Raw genomic sequence first — 19,241 nt, forward strand, 5'->3', positions numbered from 1 at the left:
TTGATCCTTCTCTACATAGCTTTGATAATAATTGGAATTGCCACTTTCTAAGGACATTACTAATAATTGTTTTTTTTTTCCATTTTTTAAAAAATCTTGGGCATAGTTTTTATACACTACACATTTATTACATAAATTAAGCATAAAAAAAGACAAATAATAAAACATTACACAACATTTTGAGTATTGCTTGCTCACAGCTATATCATTGAGAGCTCATGGGAGGAATGCATTGGAATGAATTGTAGCGGATTGTGATGAGCAAGTATAGAGCCTTCGACCTTGTGGTTCGCAGCCGAGTAACATGACCACGAAACAAAAGCAATTGCTCAGGTAGCTTAGTTGTTAGCTGGCTTATAAGCTATTCACTACAGAACAGTCACAAAGATATTCATCCATTAGCAAAATAATTTACTGACATCATTCCAATGGTTCATTCCATGAAACTAATTCCAAATACTGATGGCATTCCAATTCCAATACTGAAATTAAAAACAATTAATGTAAACAATTGTTTTTAATTTCTTATTGTATTTTCTCTATCTTTGGAATCATATGAATTATTCAATCAAAGTCAGACATTCATGATTATTCCACATTGTACCAATGGAGTGATGACAATCCAAAATCTATTAACCATGCAAAAAAAAAAAAAAAAAAAAAATATGGTGTTGACTGGAAAGTTGCTATCCTTCTTATTATATTGTCCATCCATTTTTATCACATAACTTGAATTGGTCACTCAATGAATATAGACGGAGAGGCAGAACTTAGGGTATTTTGAGGAGATAAGCTTGTGATGTAGTCTTTCAAGCCTTTTGCTAAGAGTTTGAAGTGATTGAAAATGTTTGGCCTGAACTGATGGATGAAAATTGAAAGGAATGATGTGGAATACCTACCACTTAGTTGCCATGATGTGAATTGACCATGAACTATTGACTTAAAAATTCATGAAACTCTTTATGTTTATGTATTCCATGTAATTTTTGTTTCAAATTTTAAAGTCTTTAATTATTTAATTTTTATCTTAAAAGTTTAAAAATGTGATTTCTCAATGCACATATGATATATAGGCATGAGAATTAAGAGTTAAACTACAAATCTGATTTTCAATGCAGAAAAAGATACTTTAAATGTAATGAAGTTATAGTTAATTTAACAGGATTTTTTTTCAATAATTAAAAAATACTAATGCTTTTTATGAGCATTTTAAGGCTATAGGGACTAATATTAAATTAATGTCAAGTTGTATTGTTTCATTTGATTAGCATTTTAATTATTTTGCACTTAGGTGTTAATAATGTGTACAATGAGTATGTGGTAGAGTTTATATTGTGGAACACAGGATCTCAGTCTCATAACCTGATTCCTTTTTGTTTAATGAATGTTTAAATTCATCAGGATTTAAACATTCTTCAGCAATGAAATAAAGAAATTTTGTAAGAGAAATAGTATCTCAAGGTTTATTCTTGATGTTTTGCCACTGTTAAATATTGCAAAATTTATTCCAAAAATTGGCTTTGTGTGACTTTAAAATTATAAATAAAAAATATATATATTCTAAACTTTTTTGCCTCATTCAGACTATATATTTATTGGTTAATTTATTACAGCATTATGCAGCAGTTTAGTAAATTTCAAAATTCGGCTGAATTCATTCGAAAAGAAAGAAAGATTATCTGGAGGTTGAAAAAACTACCGGGTCAAGAAGAAGTTATTGCAAAATTTAAGGTAAAGATATTTTTCATAAAACTTTGCACATTCATTTAAAAATAAGAAGAAAAATAATTAATGCGGTACTAGCTCCCTTTTATATTTTTCTCGGAAGAATATTGATGTTATAAATAGTGAGAAAATACTGAAAATAAGAATTTTAAAAAAGAATAGTACTAAATATTCTTATTGCAATATTCTGAAATTAATTTTGAGTGCTATAACCTTCTTTTCTCCTCAGTGTCTTTTTTTTTTTTAAATTGTACTGAGATATCAAAATTCATATTTCAGTATCTTTTCCTGAAAAGGATCACTATATGAGGTTGAAAAATTCCTCAAATAAATATATAGGCTCTTGGTATCCTTTGAAGCTCTTTGCTTATAATGAGAAGATTAATGGTTTTATTGCATATTACGAGATTTGCTTCCTTGTGTTGCTTTGATATTTAAAACACTCATAATAGTGTATGTTTTGCTTTGCTCTTATTTCTTGTGTTATTGTCTGCAGTGTTTAGGGTATTTAGTTTGCAAAAGCTTCTACTTTCAGTTACATTTCAAGATCTTAATTGCTGCGCTTTTTTGTATCAATGAAATTGCATTTTTTCCCCCTTCTCCAGAATATGATTAAAAGATTTTGAAGTATGATATTTTAATTTTTAAATAAATATATTTTCAAAAACAGGGAACATTGTAGTTTGCAAAACCATCAGTTAATTTTTTTACAGATTTTTTTTATGATTAAAAGGACTTTTCAAATTTTATGAATCAATACCAAAGCAAATTAATTTAATGTAGTATATATACAAAAAAAAAAAAAAAAAAGCTATGTGTTTGTTTCACTTAAAATGAAGTGGGCAACATAAATCTACATTCTTCTATTGAAATATATTACATCAATAAATTAAAGTTGCAGAACTATTCTGAGATAGTAAATATGCAAATGGGACATCCAATGAAAATAATTAAGCAATGTTATGTTCGTACTGAAAAATATTTGTGAACTAATGTATGACCCACATTCTTACACATCTTCACTTTAATTGTATGCAGTTAGACACAATTTAGTTGTGGTTAAATCCAAGCATTAACTGTATCTACTGCAAAAGTTTATTAGTATAATTTAAATATTGTATCTATACAATTTTGTATAATACATGTGTTGGAAACTTGTGTATTGGCCTTATTGTAAAATATTCCTTATATTCTTTTCCTTTCTAATTCATTTTGCAAAGAAATAACTGTGCTATTAAAGCAGCAATTTTATTTTATTCTCTATATTTGATGCAACTTTGAATAGTGTTATTTAACTATTTTTCTGTTGCCATGCTTGCTTTTTTAATTATACTTGCTGTTATTGTTTGAATTTGCTTTGATTGGCTATGAAGATTACTTAAATATTTTAAGTATTGTAAATTATGTATTGAATGTACACTTGTGCTGTTTATAATTTATAGAATTTATTTTGTATTTAAAGATTCCAGTTTTGTGTTGTATTACATTTGACTCAAAACCTGTATGTAAATAAACTACTGCTATCATATGAATTCTAATTGGTGTTTGCAATGCTAGGCTGTAACGCTAATTTTCCAAGTTTTGTCTGCTCATTGATGAAGAAATGTTAGTCATGAGAATGTAATTTAAATGCTCATAACATGCATATTTAAACCATATGTTACATGGCCTTTGCAAGCCAACAACATTTCAGTGAATGGACAAACATTGTCAGAATTGATTCTTGAATCCCTAACATGCATGACATTTTTTACTATGTTTGATCTATGTTTGTAATTTATTGAAATCATCTTCTTCATTTGAATTTTTTTTAAATTTGAAAGTTACTTTTAACTGTGATAAATTAAGTATTGTTATCTTGCTGAATATAAAGTCAGTCATTTCTTTTTTAAACATTATTCATCTCCCTTTATGCCTTTATGTATTATAATTTCATTATATGAATATAGGTGATAAACATCTATATGCATTAATACTTTTGGCGAATAATTTCTACTTGTATTATGATATAACTAAATGTTTTAAATATGTTTATTAACTGAATTTAACTTTTTTGTTAGCTTATAGAAGCCTTACAAGTACCTGCAAATTATTTGGAAATGGGTCCAGTTTCGCTTGAATTTGAAGCATCAAATACAACATGCTCCGGCTTACGTATCCGAAATATTAAAGCTGAAGATCCTTCGGGCAAACCAATATTGATTCAAAAATGGGTTCGATATGTCACTGTTGCTCAATCATATGTATTTCAAATTTGAAATTCTTCCTAGTTTTTAATATTTTTTTTCTCAGTAATTCACAATATATATATATATATTCAATCATTTAAAGCAGGCTTTTGTAAATTAGGAATCTTGATCTTGCATAATTCATTAGAAATATTTGGATTCTAAGAGATTTTTAACATTTGTATAAAAAAATACTTTTTCTTTCTTCAAGAGTTCTAATAACGTTTTTAAATAATTTTTAAAATTGAATCATTTTAGTTAATCATCATTAAATAATACTTAATTTTCTAATTATTTTCCCCTTCCCTTTCTTCATACACACACAATAGATTGCAATTTTTTAAAAATTAAAGGAGTTGAGATTTTAACTAAATCAGATTTATATATAACTTAGATTAAACTTTCTTCAAAATTGTTTTAATAATATATCTTATGATATTGTATATTTGAATTACAATAACCTTCATGTTCATCTTTTTAAATTATAATTTAAAAAATTTAAATCTAAAAATTAGTTAATAATCGAAATTGAATAATTATTTATTGAAAGTATCTGTAGTAAAAATTTATTTTTATTATGTTAAAAAGGAAGAAAATAATTCCAGTTTAAGATTTAAAATAATTTTTCATGCATTACTTACATTCATCTCTCTAGAGTTATGTTTGTTGAGAAAAAAAATAAAAAATTATACACTTTGATTTTAACTATCATTAAATGAATATTCCTTATATAATAGTGGTAATGTTTTGATTTTAATTATGTGTTTCAAAATACATATCAGTGTATATATATATGTTTATAACTTGTATTAATAAATGGGTGAGTTATATAATTATTTTCAGTGTCGTCCTGTTATCTTATCTGCGTTGATAATTATATATTTTTTGCTTTAATCAATTAAGGCAACTGAAATTCATTTATATAAAATATCTTGAATTACATTTGATAATTCCTGTATGTGTTTTGTAGACTTTTAAAAACATGTTCTAATGATATATACCATCTCACAGATTCATTTATTTTTTCAATAACATTTTCATTTAGACAATACACTATAATTTTAGCAAAGATAAGTTTCCTGTTATTTTATATTTATAAAAAAATACAAAAGAAATTATTGCATTTAAAAAGATAATATATTTTAATATTCTGAATTTTGCACATATTTTGTATTTCCAAAACAAATATGTGCTTTAAGTGAATAGTAACTTTATTTGTAAATAAGTATAATAAATTGAATTCATTGCAATTTTGGCCCTTTCCATTTATAAAATTTCTATGTGAAATTCTAATAGAATACATTGACATATCTTTATATATTATTGACAATATATCATGAGTTTGTTTTTGTGTAATAAACAATAATATCTGTAACAAATTTTTATTTGAATTTCAGACAAATATCTTTTTTTTTTTTTTTACATCAAGGATTCTCTGTAACATTGCAGGATACACAGATGGACAATATAAATTTTTATAATATATTTCAACAGCAGAAACTTTTATACATATATTTGTCCAATATTTTAAAGACAGGTAAAAGTTTTCAAAGACAAACAGTTTTAATCAATAAAAATGTTATAATATTAGTTCAAAAACTTTAGAAAATTCCATAGTAATGAGGATGCATTAAATTTAAAGAAATCTTGTATTTTGATATTTTACATTTATACATATTTTTAATCTAGAAGTCTTATTGTTCCAGATATACAAATCTTTAGTAACAAATTTTACACATAAAATTCTAGCAATAGTTTTGATTCAAATATAATCATTATTGTTATTTATCATGCAAAATATCTTATTGAAGTGAATAGATGATAATATTTATTTGATAATGAATTATTTTACTTATCATTTGTGCCTTTTAAAGAAGGAAAAAAAAATATATTTAAAATAGATTAGTATTACACAAAATAAAATGAAAGCTTTTACTAATAATTTTTTAAATAAAAGATATGAATAAGTATTGAGTAACAGGTTGGGGAGGAGTGCTCTTTATTAGTTTTTTAATCAATTTGGAAAAATAAACTGCTATTGTCCTTTCATATGAAATATTAGCTAAAAAATGTAATTATAAAATTAATCATATACAAATTTTAAAAAGTCATTTTCCATTATATATGCAACACAATTTTGATTTTTAAGTTGAAATAAAATTATTTTATTGCAATAAAACAGTATATAATTTCAAGGTAACTTTGATTAGTATACTTCTTAAATTTCAATATGTTATTTTTCTCAATAATATGAATTTTGCATAATCAATAAATACTAACAAACATACATATATATAAGAAATATTTATAATAAAAAAAACACCATTTCTTAAAATCATTATAACTATTAAACCATAACAGGGTTACATCTTGCTTGCTTTTTCAGGTGTTCTATTTTGTACTCTAAATTTTGTAATGGTTATACTTGTTACTGGCCTTTAAATAACTTTATATTTTGGTTTTACATTTTGTCCAAATGTAGTAGTTGTAATCTTTAAAATACATTACTCTCATGTAGACTTTTAAAAAAAAATTATCAAATGTTTAATGCTATAGATATTTTTTTGTTCACTTCCTGTTGAAGTACATTCGTAAAGTTAATTCAGATGATATTGACTTTGTATTCTCGTTGTCATTCAATTTTCACCAAAATCTTTGAGATTCTAAGAAATAGGCAAGAATGTATAAATAGTGTTAAAGATTCCTTTTTATGTGATTTCAATGCTTGGTTCGATTTGCAAAATTATTTGCATGGCATAATTTTAGCACCTTGAGAATGTGGCAAGCTCAGTCTGATGATCAATTTCGCAAATAATAATGGTTTTTGTGCTCAAAGAAAAGCGTTCCATCTTCAGTATGGCTTAAGCATTGCAAATCATGTAATTGAGGAAAATCATATGATTACATCTTTAAATATGTTTATTTTCCATCATTAATAATCTTCTGTTTGTGATATTATAAAAATAACATTAATAACACTTCCTTAAATATTACTAAATGAATAGAAAAATTCATTTAGTAATATTTAATATTAAATTGGGATAACTGACAGAAAAGAATAGAAAAAACTTATAGAATCTCATACTCAACATATAATAGAGCTTGTTTCTATGGTCATATAAACAAAGGTAACATTATCATTTCAGATATAGTAAAATGTCTGTGAAATTTGCAATTTTGTTCAAATTTCATTGTTATACTTTTTAACATTATTTTGGTTTTGTATTTTTAAAATTATCGCTGAATAGAACTGCATGTATATCAAAGGGTATGGTTACAGTTTTTCAGAATCACTGATGACTTGCAATAAAGTATGAAGGCCCTTTTATCTCTCCACATAAAAATTTTATTGAATTTTTGGTATGTTGAAAAGAAAAGAGAATCTTATCATAATAAAATTAGAATAAAATTTGATTGAATTGAGAATCCTTTTTCTTTCCATTTCTCTTTAGTTCTGTGATAGAGGTTTTCTTCCCTCAACATTTGTATGAAAGTTTAATAACTTAAAAGCGTAAAGGGGGGAAAAAAAACCCCTTGATTTCAAATTTAAATGAAGCAAAACTTCATGGTTTAGATTTGACTTCACTTTCATTATTAATTTCTGTGAATTTTTTTTTCTCTTTATGGTTTCTTTAGCTGTTTTATACTATTTGAAAGTTTGATAACTCATGGAATAAAGCAAAAGAGCAAAGCAGGTAAAGGAGAAAAATTTTTATGCCAAATTTTAAAATAAATGAAGTTTGGTTAAGAATAAAGTAATAAATATAAAGTAAGTTATTTTTGTTAATATCAAGTTTTAATTTTTATATTAAACAATTAAATAGTGTAGTAATAGTTTCACCTAGAAACAATCACGTGTGCTTGTTTTATATATTTGTAGTAGAAAGGCATAATTCACAGCACAACAGTCTATTTGTATGACATTTCAACTTTTATGTATATTTCTTCAACTTTTTAAGTTTTTCTTTGACATATTTGTCATATCTTGCAAAGGTTTTTTTTTTTAACGCTAATCTTGATATCTGTTAAAACAAAAATAAATTATGTTCAGAATTCTCCATTTATTGTATAAGATAAATTTATCGCTTTTTATTATTTAATTTGCTTTTTATAATATATGTAAGTCTAATAATCTTAGTGTATTTGATAGTTGCATTTTTCTACTCTCTCTCTCTCTCTCTCTCTCTTTTTAAACCCTTGAAGCATTTGATGATGGTAGGGGATGAAAACAGTATCTTCTTGATTGTTGTGATTAGTTTTAATACTTTAGGAGTTCCAAATAGACTGTTATAATTTATTTTTAATATTTGCTATTATTTCCTATTTTTCCTAAATAATTTAAAAGATATTTCTGTCTTTTCTAATTGTTCTACCATATGTATTACTTTTCTACTGTTCCTTTTATAGACTAAGATATGCAGCATTAAGCTCCAACTTTTTTTTTTTTTTTCTTCTTGTGTGGTGAATTTTATTTGTTAAATTCATAGCTGGAATTTAGTAATTTTTTCATTAACACAAAATTCTGTCTAAAATGTGGAACATCCATATTGAATTTTTGAATATTATTTATTCTTTTAGATTGTAGTGGATAAAAAGAGAAATCATTAACACTTGATTAATAAGCAAATCACCATATTTTAAAAAATCTTAATAATATTGTTTAATAGCAGACAGAAGGTATTAAATATTGATAATTCAGCAAAAAATTTTAATCATTAATTGAAAAGTTCTGCAGGAAATCTTAATAACAAAATTAATTTTGATTTTCATTACAAATTGATGAAAAATAAATTTTAAGGCTAAAATTTTGCTTAAAATACCTTGAAAATCAAGAATTTTATGCTAATAATTACCCTTTTATATATTATGTATATATTTGGCTTTATATTTTATAAAATTTTTCTGATTAGAATTGAAATACCACAACATACTGTAAAATATTACATAACATTGTATAATATTCTTTTTCAACTTTGGAAACATTGAACATATATATTCTCCCTGGAATGTGGATATTAAAAATTCAAAGCACTGTCTTTTTCTTTACAATAAATTGTACATATAATATGTAATATTAATTGTACATAATTTTCAATTATAGATGGTTTTATACATGAAAAATGTAAAAGAGAAAGACAATGAATAGTAGAGCTGGAACAAAAATTAAAATATTTAGAAGCAGTATTTTGAGATTTCTTAGAAGCTGAATTTCATATTTTATTAGAAATTATTTATTAATAATAATTTCTTAGTAATAATTACTATACAAATTATTAGTAATTACTATTTAGTAGTAATTATTAATAATTAGCCAAAAAAATGCTATACATAGAATGGAGTAGGTTATTTTATAAATATTTATTTAAAACAAATGACAAAATCCATGTCTTTCTTTCCTGCATCGTAAAGAATATTATTTTTCCTACTCAGTTTAATAATGAATTTTTTCATTGTCAATATGTATAGACTTAGACATTTCTGGAGAAAAAAGTCAAATTATATTGATTGATGTCTCATGCTGGCAGTATTAAAAAAAATAATGAGATGCATCAATATGCTTAAGAAAAAATTCTGAATATAATTCTGATATACTAGAAGAGAATTAGATTTAAAGTAATTATTATTATGCTCTATATTATGAACTTTGTTTTTAAAATGAACATCTCATAAATATCTTTCCATAGCTCCAAGACATGATGGCATGCTGATATACTTCATAGTTATATGTACTGCAGTCATATGCAGCAGTTTTTTGTTGTTGTTGTTACCAGTTTGAGTTTTTGATTTCTCTTGTACAAGATGGACCATGAATCAAGGTACACTTATAATTAAATAAATAAGTATAATTCATTTTCTTTTGTCATAATAAACTCTTAAATATAATTGTTGCATAGTACAAGATGCTGTATGATATATCCACAATGTTGTTTGGAGTTCTGAATGAAACAACAGCATGAAGATATTGTAATAATACTATAGAATATATAGTGCTTTTAGGAAATTCAATTTTTTTTTCTAATATTATAAATTTTTATTTACCTTACTCAATAGAAATAAAACTGTTAATCTCTGCTTTGAAATCAAACAGACCATTTTTCTCATACTGTATGTTTACAAAATGGTTCATTTCAGCGTAGGATATTTGAAATATATAATAATTGTTTATACCAGTCAATTATTTAAATATCAACCTGTGATGTTGTAAATATAATTTAGAAGTTACCAAGCTGGGAAAGTGAGTAGAAAATAGGACTATTCTTCCTGATCCAGGGCATCTTGACATTGATGGTATCATTAGCTTTCTCAAGGAGTTAAATTTCAATTAAAACTAAAAAGTATTTATTAAATAAATAATTAACAATGTTTTATGTATAATAAAGGCCCAGAAGAATTCTTCTGAAACTTTTTTTTTAAAACATTATGCGAAATAAATTTTTACATGAATTACTTAGATATAATTTTCAAAATCTAGACTTTTTGAGGTAAATTAATATCAGGGAAACTTATTTGAAAAAATAGAATGAAATATTCAAGTATGAAAATTATTTTTTACTGAAATGGTTATGTGACCTAATGGTTCACTTTCTATATTCTTTAAAAATATGAAATATATTTTCAAGATTATGTGATCCAAACTAAATGTATATATTAAAAATATCTATTATTGCATGTATTTACAAAATCAGCAATTGTGAATTGAAAAATCTTGCATTGATTTTAAGTGATTTTGTGCTTTTTGGATGTAACAATGACTTTTGATAAGCATCACTTAATAAATTTAGTCATTGCATCTCTACAAACAATTATAATTTATATATTTAAAATATAACATTCATCACTAATTTATTTGTTCTCCATCAAATGCTAAGTAACACTTTAAAATAGTAAAATAATGTATTAATAAACAAAGAATTAAGTATTGCATAGTCATATTTTGTCCAGAGGTTTTTAGAAATGAGATCTATTCATTTGACATCTCAATTCACATTGCACACATTATTACAGGTAAGTACTAACAGTATGTTGCTTTATGTGGCAATGTATGATTATGTTCCAAAAGTAATTGATGTGGTACAATTTTATGTGGATCATATTATCATGAAGTGACACCAATTTGCACATTTATAAAAATATATGCCATCATGATTGCAGTAAAGATTTAAATAAAATTCAAAATTTACTATTTAACCTTCAACTCTTATTGACAGATTCATTGCAATAAACACACAAGCAGATTGCTTATTTGAATAAATCAATTCTCTTCACTAAAGAAGAATCTTTTCATTGCTCATTTATATTGTTATTTTGTAGGCCAATTGATTTTGTTTTTTGCCAACAGAGGTTTTGAGGAAATGGATGAAATTATTTATACGAGTTTATATTTCAGTCTTTTTATGTACTTTTCTCTTATTTATATTTGGAATATTTTTTTTTTTTAATTCTAGGTAACAAACCTAAAAATTCCAGCAAAAACTAATTCATATTTTCGTTTATAAGTTATTTTTTTGTACATTTTTCTTTAATATCTATAACTAACAAATGCTAAGTTTGTCTGCACGACATCCAAGACACTCTATTGCACAGATTGTGGATATCATATAAAACAAGATTGCATTGCTTTGCATCTAAAGATGCAAAACTGTTACAACATCATAAATCTTAGACAGCTTTCAGTACATCTGAAAGTTATTACTTCTATGTTGATGTATGGAACACAAAGATATTACATTAGTAATGCAATTGTCGTGAAAAATAAACAGTAGAAACTGTTCTTTGAAACCACATACAGAATGATGAACTGGATTGAACACGTTGATTATTGTTCTTGAAAATGGAATTGATGATGTCCAGAGTTTCACCGTGATACTTTTTTTTCTTCCTTTCTTTTCTAAAAAAAATTGTTCTGTACAGGTTATTTACAAAAGGAATAGAATTGACACATATTTTCTCTGGAAAATGTGACATGAAATTGTATCCACAAGTTGAGATGCCCATCATTTTACTGAGGCAAAAGAATATGTATGACTGCCATATATTTTGAAATCCACTAATGCTTTTTATCCTGGCTGTAAAATGGAAATGTGTCTCATCGATTCCTTTGCTTTTCTATGTACAAGAAGACATTCTCTGCAAAGAGGAAAGGCGAGTATAATGTTACTGTTTTCTTGAACAGATATGAAATGAAAATATGATGTAATAATTAAGTACAATTAACTCTCATTTATCGATGGAATTGGATGACAAAGCAAAGATCCGAAGATGACAACAGTCGAAACGGAATTTAATATATATTTTTCCCCGTAGAGTAAATGATCTACATAAACAATATGATTATTAACAGTATTTTCTTTGTTAACCTTATTACAAATACCCACCCTTGCAACTAGAGACGAATTTAAACATTTTCTAGCATTTTTACCTAAAATAGCTGGTTAATTTAGTTTTGTATTTCAACATATTTTTAATATCATGTTAACGATTTATTTCAATTTTAGTAACTTCGTATATATGAATATGTTTTTATTTATTTATTATGTCTTATGAACAATGCTTAAACAAATTATTGTTTAACAGATTTATAGGGTTTGCAGATACAGAAGCAGCTAAGTGAACAAATAAAGCTGATCGGAACCTGGGCAGTTATACCCGATATAGTATTACTGTTATTCTGATTCATAGACTTTATTTATCTGTACGCTAAAATTAGCTTGACAAATTTATTGATTTGGCTGTAAATCATTTTAATAATTTACTTGCGCCATCTCAGTACATTAAAACAGAAATCTGTCGCAAGTTCTTTCGTGAGATATTATCATACAAGTAAGTTAGCTTTCGATTTTACTTCAATGACTGGACGTACCTTCCTGATAGAAGGTTTCAGCTGTAACTGTAAATAAGGCTTAATTTCAGTCACAGTCCTTAGGACTCCAACCTCAGCTTCTATTTTAAAGGAATTAATGGCAGTTCATAATCAAAATTAATTTATTTAAAGTCTTTATATACTTGAAATTGTTCTTGATAACAGATAAAATGCTTTAAGTCCTCTAATGATGATAGTATGCAATCCTGGATGTTTAAATAAAAATAAGGCATTTTGTGGGTGTGTGTACACAAATGGTTTGTAAAATTTAAGACTGGGTGAATTTCACACAAATCGCTCCAATGTACAGAATTTTTAATTAATTAAAAATTAAGCTGATTTTTGGCGTTTTCCCTGGTAACTTCCGAAAATATTATTTTGTAAAAATGAACTTTGCACTATTTTAAAAGCTTAAAAAATTGCCTTTTTAATGATACCAAATTAACAATCGTGCAAATTTAGGAAAAATTTTGGCATTTTTTTTTTTTTTTATTTCCCCTCATTTCCAACAATAAATTACATTGTCGCCTTAAAATTCAAACTGTTTTTACTGTTTCATCAAATATTTAATCGTTTCATTTTCGTCCATTATTGACATATAAAGAGAAAGTATTCTGTCATCGAATATCGCGTAGGCCAGAAGGCAGATGAACTGGACATTTGCATTTTTAACAGTGCTTCAATGGCTTGGAGCTGGTTTCTATTAAAATATTCATGCATAGAATGAACAGAATATATGAAAGACAAAATAAAAGGGCTGTAATGTCTGACAATTTGACAGAATCATGAACATGTAGTTATACCTAAATGATTCAACTGAAACTAAGTACCTTTGACGACCAACTTGTTCGCCCAAGTTATTGACCTTTTAGGTTGTTCAACGACTATTGTGAAATGCACTTTTTAAAATTCTATCTTGTTATTTGATACGATCTAATAACTACTTTTTTTTATAAGTCCTACTTCAGAGTAACATTTTTTCTCAACTTTAACACTGGCTATAGCACGCTTTTGATGGAAGGGTTTGAATTTCTCATAACACTAAAAACAATGCTACGGATTGGGTATTAGATTAAATTTACTAAAAATAAAGTAAACTGAAATTAATTTGGTACCATAAAAAAGGTAATTTTTCGAGTTTTAAGATAATGAAATTATATTTGGGTGATAATAATTTTAAAAGATATGGAAATCAATTTCCATAGGTAAGTTATACCAATTACTCTTTTAACAATGGTTACGGCTATTGCTTCGCTCGATTAAACTTTGTTTAACCAGTTAACTTTTTCGACCCCTTCGGAAGATGCATATTTAAATTGTCATAGACACATACACACACATATATATATAATTACACAATTATTATATAAATATAATAATTATTATTTAATAAGCTCGTCATAATGCAAAATGTACTTTTTCCATGGCGAGTATACTCGTCACAGTTAACTGGTTAACGTCCATTTCTTGCTTTCTTTTTCTTCTGACTGAATACAGTTGTTTTGGTGATACGGTTAACACAGTCCCGAGCATTTCTAACGATATTAAATAGTGAATTATTGAATATAAATGTAAAAACTTTTAATTAAGAGACCAGAGATTTGTTTACATTTGACAGTTGCCATTCGACATTTAAAGGGATTTATGTACGACGTATGTTAACATTTTATTTATATAGATGAAGTATAACTAATATCGCCGGTGAAGCAGCTTGTTGCCAAAACGACTAGACTATAATAATTCTGAACAAAAATGATCGCGATGTTACTCGAATGAACCACTATCAATTATCCCAAATGGCATTATCAGATAGTTACACTTAATTTCTAGTGGAATATAAAGACATTATCGATGACGAGTTACTATTGCCCAATTTAAAAAAAAGGAATTAGATTAATATATCAAACAATTTGAAGCTCACTGTAACTAAAAATACTCAGAATGGATCATCGTAATATTAACTGGCATAATGTTAAACAACATGTATTTTTATCTACCACTTAGAGGAATTTGGCAGAGATATCTGATGTAGTCCTAATTTTGCAATTTCATCTACCATCTATTCCGCTGCTTTTAAAATTCCCCAAGAATTACATTTCAGTTCCCTATATGATTCTAAGCAGATTCTTGAGCATTTTTCAATTCCTACTATTAATTAGCTCACACTCTCTCTATATATATCTTGTTCCAATTTTCAATCGTTAATTAAAATACTTTTTATTTATCCACTCAAGTTCAAATACATTTTTTAAAACTTATAGTGGATGACACTTGATGTTAATAGTTTTTTTTTCAAATATTAATTAATTAAATAAATTTGTCCAGTCATTTCTATTTGGTCACCAAAGTCGCCAAGCTCTATTTTGCCACTTAATATTGTATTTCTGTCATATATATATACATATTTATATTAATTGTAATTATTTAATAAAAAGTAACTAAGATATAAAAAAAATTTGTTAAAAATAAAATAGGACCTAAGTAGGAATTGACTTAAATTTTTCTTATATATATTATTTCTTTTAAATTAACAAACATAGGATGTCCAATGAAAATGAAAGAATGAAATTTACCAGAATATGACAAATAACCATCACATAAAATAGTGCAGTTATTATAGAATAAAACTCCATTTTTAGTTGAAAAAAAATTTTTTTGGAGACTAAAAGATGTAGAAAACAACATAACAGATTTTTTATTAAAAAAAACAACCAAAAGATGCAAATTAAAAAAAAATGTGTAAAACATGAAATTCTTGTTCACATAGGTTTTTCGGCTCAAAGAAAAAGGTTCCATAAACAATTTTTTACTCTCAAAATTTCACAGAATTCTACTTTTCCAATATTCACGTTTTATTGGAAGCATTAACTCATTTTTTTAAATATTTGGCTAAACTGCTGTTGAATGAGAATGTCCTGAGTTGTTTGATAAGTGACGTAAGCGAATACAAATGCCTAGCGCTCGAGGGCTCGGGGACCACAAAACACTCAAGTTTATGCCATTTTCTGAAGAAAAATATCACTATTGAGCAAAGAAACTAATGTCATACCATTGCTTTTCAATCTTTAGGCTAAGATCAAAGTATACTTGGCGCTGTTTGCTCTTGCTACGCCACTGAAGGCGAAAAAGTCATATTATACCCTGGCGACACTTACTCTTGCTTTGATAGACAGTGAAAAAAAAATAGACTTTAACTTTTAGTGAAAAAAAAAATGCAATTTTTTGGAATTTTTATCATAAAAGTGGAAATATTTCGAGTCATTAAATAGGAGCTCTTACGATTTTAACATTGTCGAATTGCCTACAAAATATTGACTAATTATTTCATTTGTATCTTATAAATATGTTATGGGAAAATATATAATGACTAACATTGATGATGGCTTCATATATAATTACTCGGTTTAAAATGCACGTTTCAATAATTATAAACTGTGTCTTACTTCATTAAAAATTCAGGATGCTAGGAAGAGGAAGCTGACTGATCTTTCTTTGCACTGAAAGATATTACTGACCGGATACCTTTCACGGAAGTCTGAAAGAAAGATAAACGGTTATTTTCATCTTTATTAAAACAGAAAAAAATAATGAAATAGATTCGATATTTTTATTTAATTGATTAGAAATTATTAGAATAAATTATTAATGCATTATCATTTTTTCGTTAACTCCTTATCAACAAAAATCAACTGATCATCGATGCAAGATATTATTTATTTTATTCTTTGACATTGCACTAGAATTTTTTGCTTTAAAGAAGAGTTTCCCAAACTTTTGAACATTGCGAACCACTGTACTTCGATACATTGTATTTGTTCTGATATGCACCGTACACGCTCTTTTCGAAAAAGGTTTTGACCAAAAAGGAACTTTAGAAAAGAAACACATACACATATATCCAATAATAATTTATATATATAAATAAATTTTGCAAAAAAAAAAAAGTATTTCTAAAATGTGACGTGATTAAAATTTTTTTAGCTCCCCTACCCCTTTTTTTTTTGCAAATGGTGAAAAGATGCATGGATCGAAGATTTTGTCACACTTTATAGTTGAAGAATACCTGCTCTATAAGAGTAATAAAAATATGAAATGATTGTTATAATATATTAACAGATACTGATTACTGTCGAATTATTTTTACTTATGTATTGCGTTTTGCTATTGGGTCATTGATCATAGCATTAAGAATTAAATTTGTCGGTTTTTATAGCAAATTGATAGTTAAAATTAAAAAGGGTTTCATCGGAAAGATTTGTTTAACTGAAATTGGACCCTATCTGTAAATTGTCCTTAAGAGTCACACAGATAATTCATAATTTAAAAAGGATAAATATTAATACCAGCTATTTTATTATAACTTTTAACAGGTTTTTTTTTTCAAGTATTGGACCAAAAATATCGAAGCTGATAAGAAGTTCGAGCCAATTTTTTCGATATATACATATATTATTCCAAACTTATTCGAATTCCGCAAAAATTTGAATTTTTAATTCATTTATAACGGCAATTGTTAAATGTTGAATATTCTATTCTCTTACGTGTTTGTAAAATCCTTTCTCTTAAAAATTAATTCGAACAAATTAAGAAAACCTAATTAAATTTCCGATGCTTATGTCTTTATCGAAATATGCAATTTATAACCTCTTTTATTTGTTGAAATATTTTTGCGACAAATTGACGCCACTTGTTTTTTTTAAAGCACAAAATATCACAAAATGATTTCTATGACAGTGACCATAAAGAGACACAGTTATGAGCTATTCTCATAAAAGACAAAAAATGAAACTCTTGACATATGAATGTATTTAACCTCCTAATCTGATGACACATCCTATTTTAGACATTTATTGTTGTTTTGATTCTTATAATAACATAAGTAGTATTTGAGACACTAAAGCCACTAAGTGTTTCTAAGCGATATTTTAAAATTTTTTTAAATACTTAATTCTATCGCTTAGTTGCAGACTTAAAATTAAAAAAAAAAAAAAAAAATTATTCGATGCGCGTGTCAGACACGCTATTGTATGCGAAGGGGGTTAATAATGACTTAATTGTATATAATATCGTTTGTCATATCTTTCTTCCCCCCCCCCTCTTCATTTCTTTGCATCTTGAGCTCATCTAATTGGTTAGATAATGCAGTGTCATAGACACCGGGGACTTAGGGTGGCGTTGTGCTTAGTATATAATGGCAACGAAAGGCATTTGGAAGAATTATAATTAGATGATTTTAAAACAATAGTATCAGAAATTGTTTTAGAAATCATTTAAAATTACATTTCCAACTTTCTTTTTTTATCAAATAGATGTTTGTCGATTTGTCCCTGTAAAAATAAAGTTATTTTTTACAAATTTGTAATAACGCTTCTATGCGCAGTAAGTCTCTTGGTAAGGAAAATAATTTTACAGATATAGTAATGTGTGCCAAGTCAATGGCCTCAGCCTTGCCGAGAAACTAGGCGACAAAAATCAAGGACACAGAATATTTTCGACAATCTTGGCGATTACTTCTTTAAGACTCGAGTATCTAAATGAATTATTTTAATGCTAACAGAAACCTCACGACATTGCCAGCGACATGTTGAATGTCAACCAAATCAAAACTAAAAAAACCTAAAACATTGGCACGAAAAATATAGGGGGGGGGGAAAAGGTGACTTTTCATGACTTTGGTATCGTATGTGTAAAAACTACAGACGATAAAAGTCAGAACTCGATTTGATTTCGCGCTAAAAGCAAAAGGGGAAAAAAATGTCGCTGTAAAAATAATTATCTTGATTCTTGTCTTTCCTTATTTGACTCCTTGCCAAATCAACGAAGAAATAAATCTTTGTTTATTAATTAATTGTTTTCCAACAAATTCAATCAATAAAGCATTTTGAGCGTACTGTTTTGAATTCAATTTAGACTAAAGTGATTTGTTAAAAAAATTTCTAAATTCAGTAAATTATGTCAGAAGAATCAAATAAATGTCTTTAAAATGACATTGTTTCTTCTCTTTGATGGTGGAAATTTTTTTTCGTCTATAATCATTAATTTGCTTCCAGACTTGAATACTATCTATCTATTGTGGTGAGAAGGAGCAGATAAATTATAATTTTGTCAGGATGTCATTGTATTTATTAAATAATAGCAGATAATTATCGTTTGACCACTCCATTTTCAAAACGATATAAATGGTTTTTAAAAATGCAGCAGACGATCTTAAATGACACACCAGATGTACAGATCTGAGTGATGAGCAGTGCATGCGCAGAGAACTCCGTTTATTTCATTCCGACAATTCACGGATAGCGTTCGGAGCATTCGTTGGTTCTTTTGAAAGCCCACACAGAATGAAAGCGACGGTGAAATTGCAAACTCACTTGCGTAGAAATATGTGCGCGCTATCTTTCATTGCATGCGCATTCAAGTCTGGAAATGGC

At 26.6% G+C, this 19,241-nt stretch overlaps 2 protein-coding genes across 4 annotated transcripts in view; one reads left to right on the plus strand and one right to left on the minus strand.

Moving 5' to 3' along the window:
• Positions 1-4,276, plus strand: part of LOC129975961 (AP-4 complex subunit mu-1-like) — a 28,374-nt gene extending 24,098 nt beyond the window's left edge. Inside the window, exons 12-13 of one of the 2 annotated variants that reach the window (XM_056089269.1) lie at positions 1,614-1,731; positions 3,786-4,276. In XM_056089269.1, coding sequence (XP_055945244.1) covers positions 1,614-1,731; positions 3,786-3,983 — 316 coding nt within the window. In that variant the 3' untranslated portion in view covers positions 3,984-4,276. The remainder of the gene's footprint in view (positions 1-1,613; positions 1,732-3,785) is intronic. The other variant, XM_056089270.1, reaches the window with a different exon arrangement.
• Positions 4,277-9,280: 5,004 nt separating this feature from the next.
• LOC129976562 (regulator of G-protein signaling 7-like) overlaps positions 9,281-19,241 on the minus strand; it is a 339,884-nt gene continuing 329,923 nt past the window's right edge. For both annotated transcript variants that reach the window (XM_056090192.1, XM_056090191.1), the window contains exons 16-17: positions 16,257-16,348; positions 9,281-12,080 (exon numbers count right to left, since the gene is read on the minus strand). In XM_056090192.1, coding sequence (XP_055946167.1) covers positions 16,277-16,348 — 72 coding nt within the window. In that variant the 3' untranslated portion in view covers positions 9,281-12,080; positions 16,257-16,276. The remainder of the gene's footprint in view (positions 12,081-16,256; positions 16,349-19,241) is intronic.

This window comes from Argiope bruennichi, chromosome 7 (genome assembly GCF_947563725.1).
Source record: "Argiope bruennichi chromosome 7, qqArgBrue1.1, whole genome shotgun sequence".
NCBI lineage: Eukaryota > Metazoa > Arthropoda > Arachnida > Araneae > Araneidae > Argiope > Argiope bruennichi.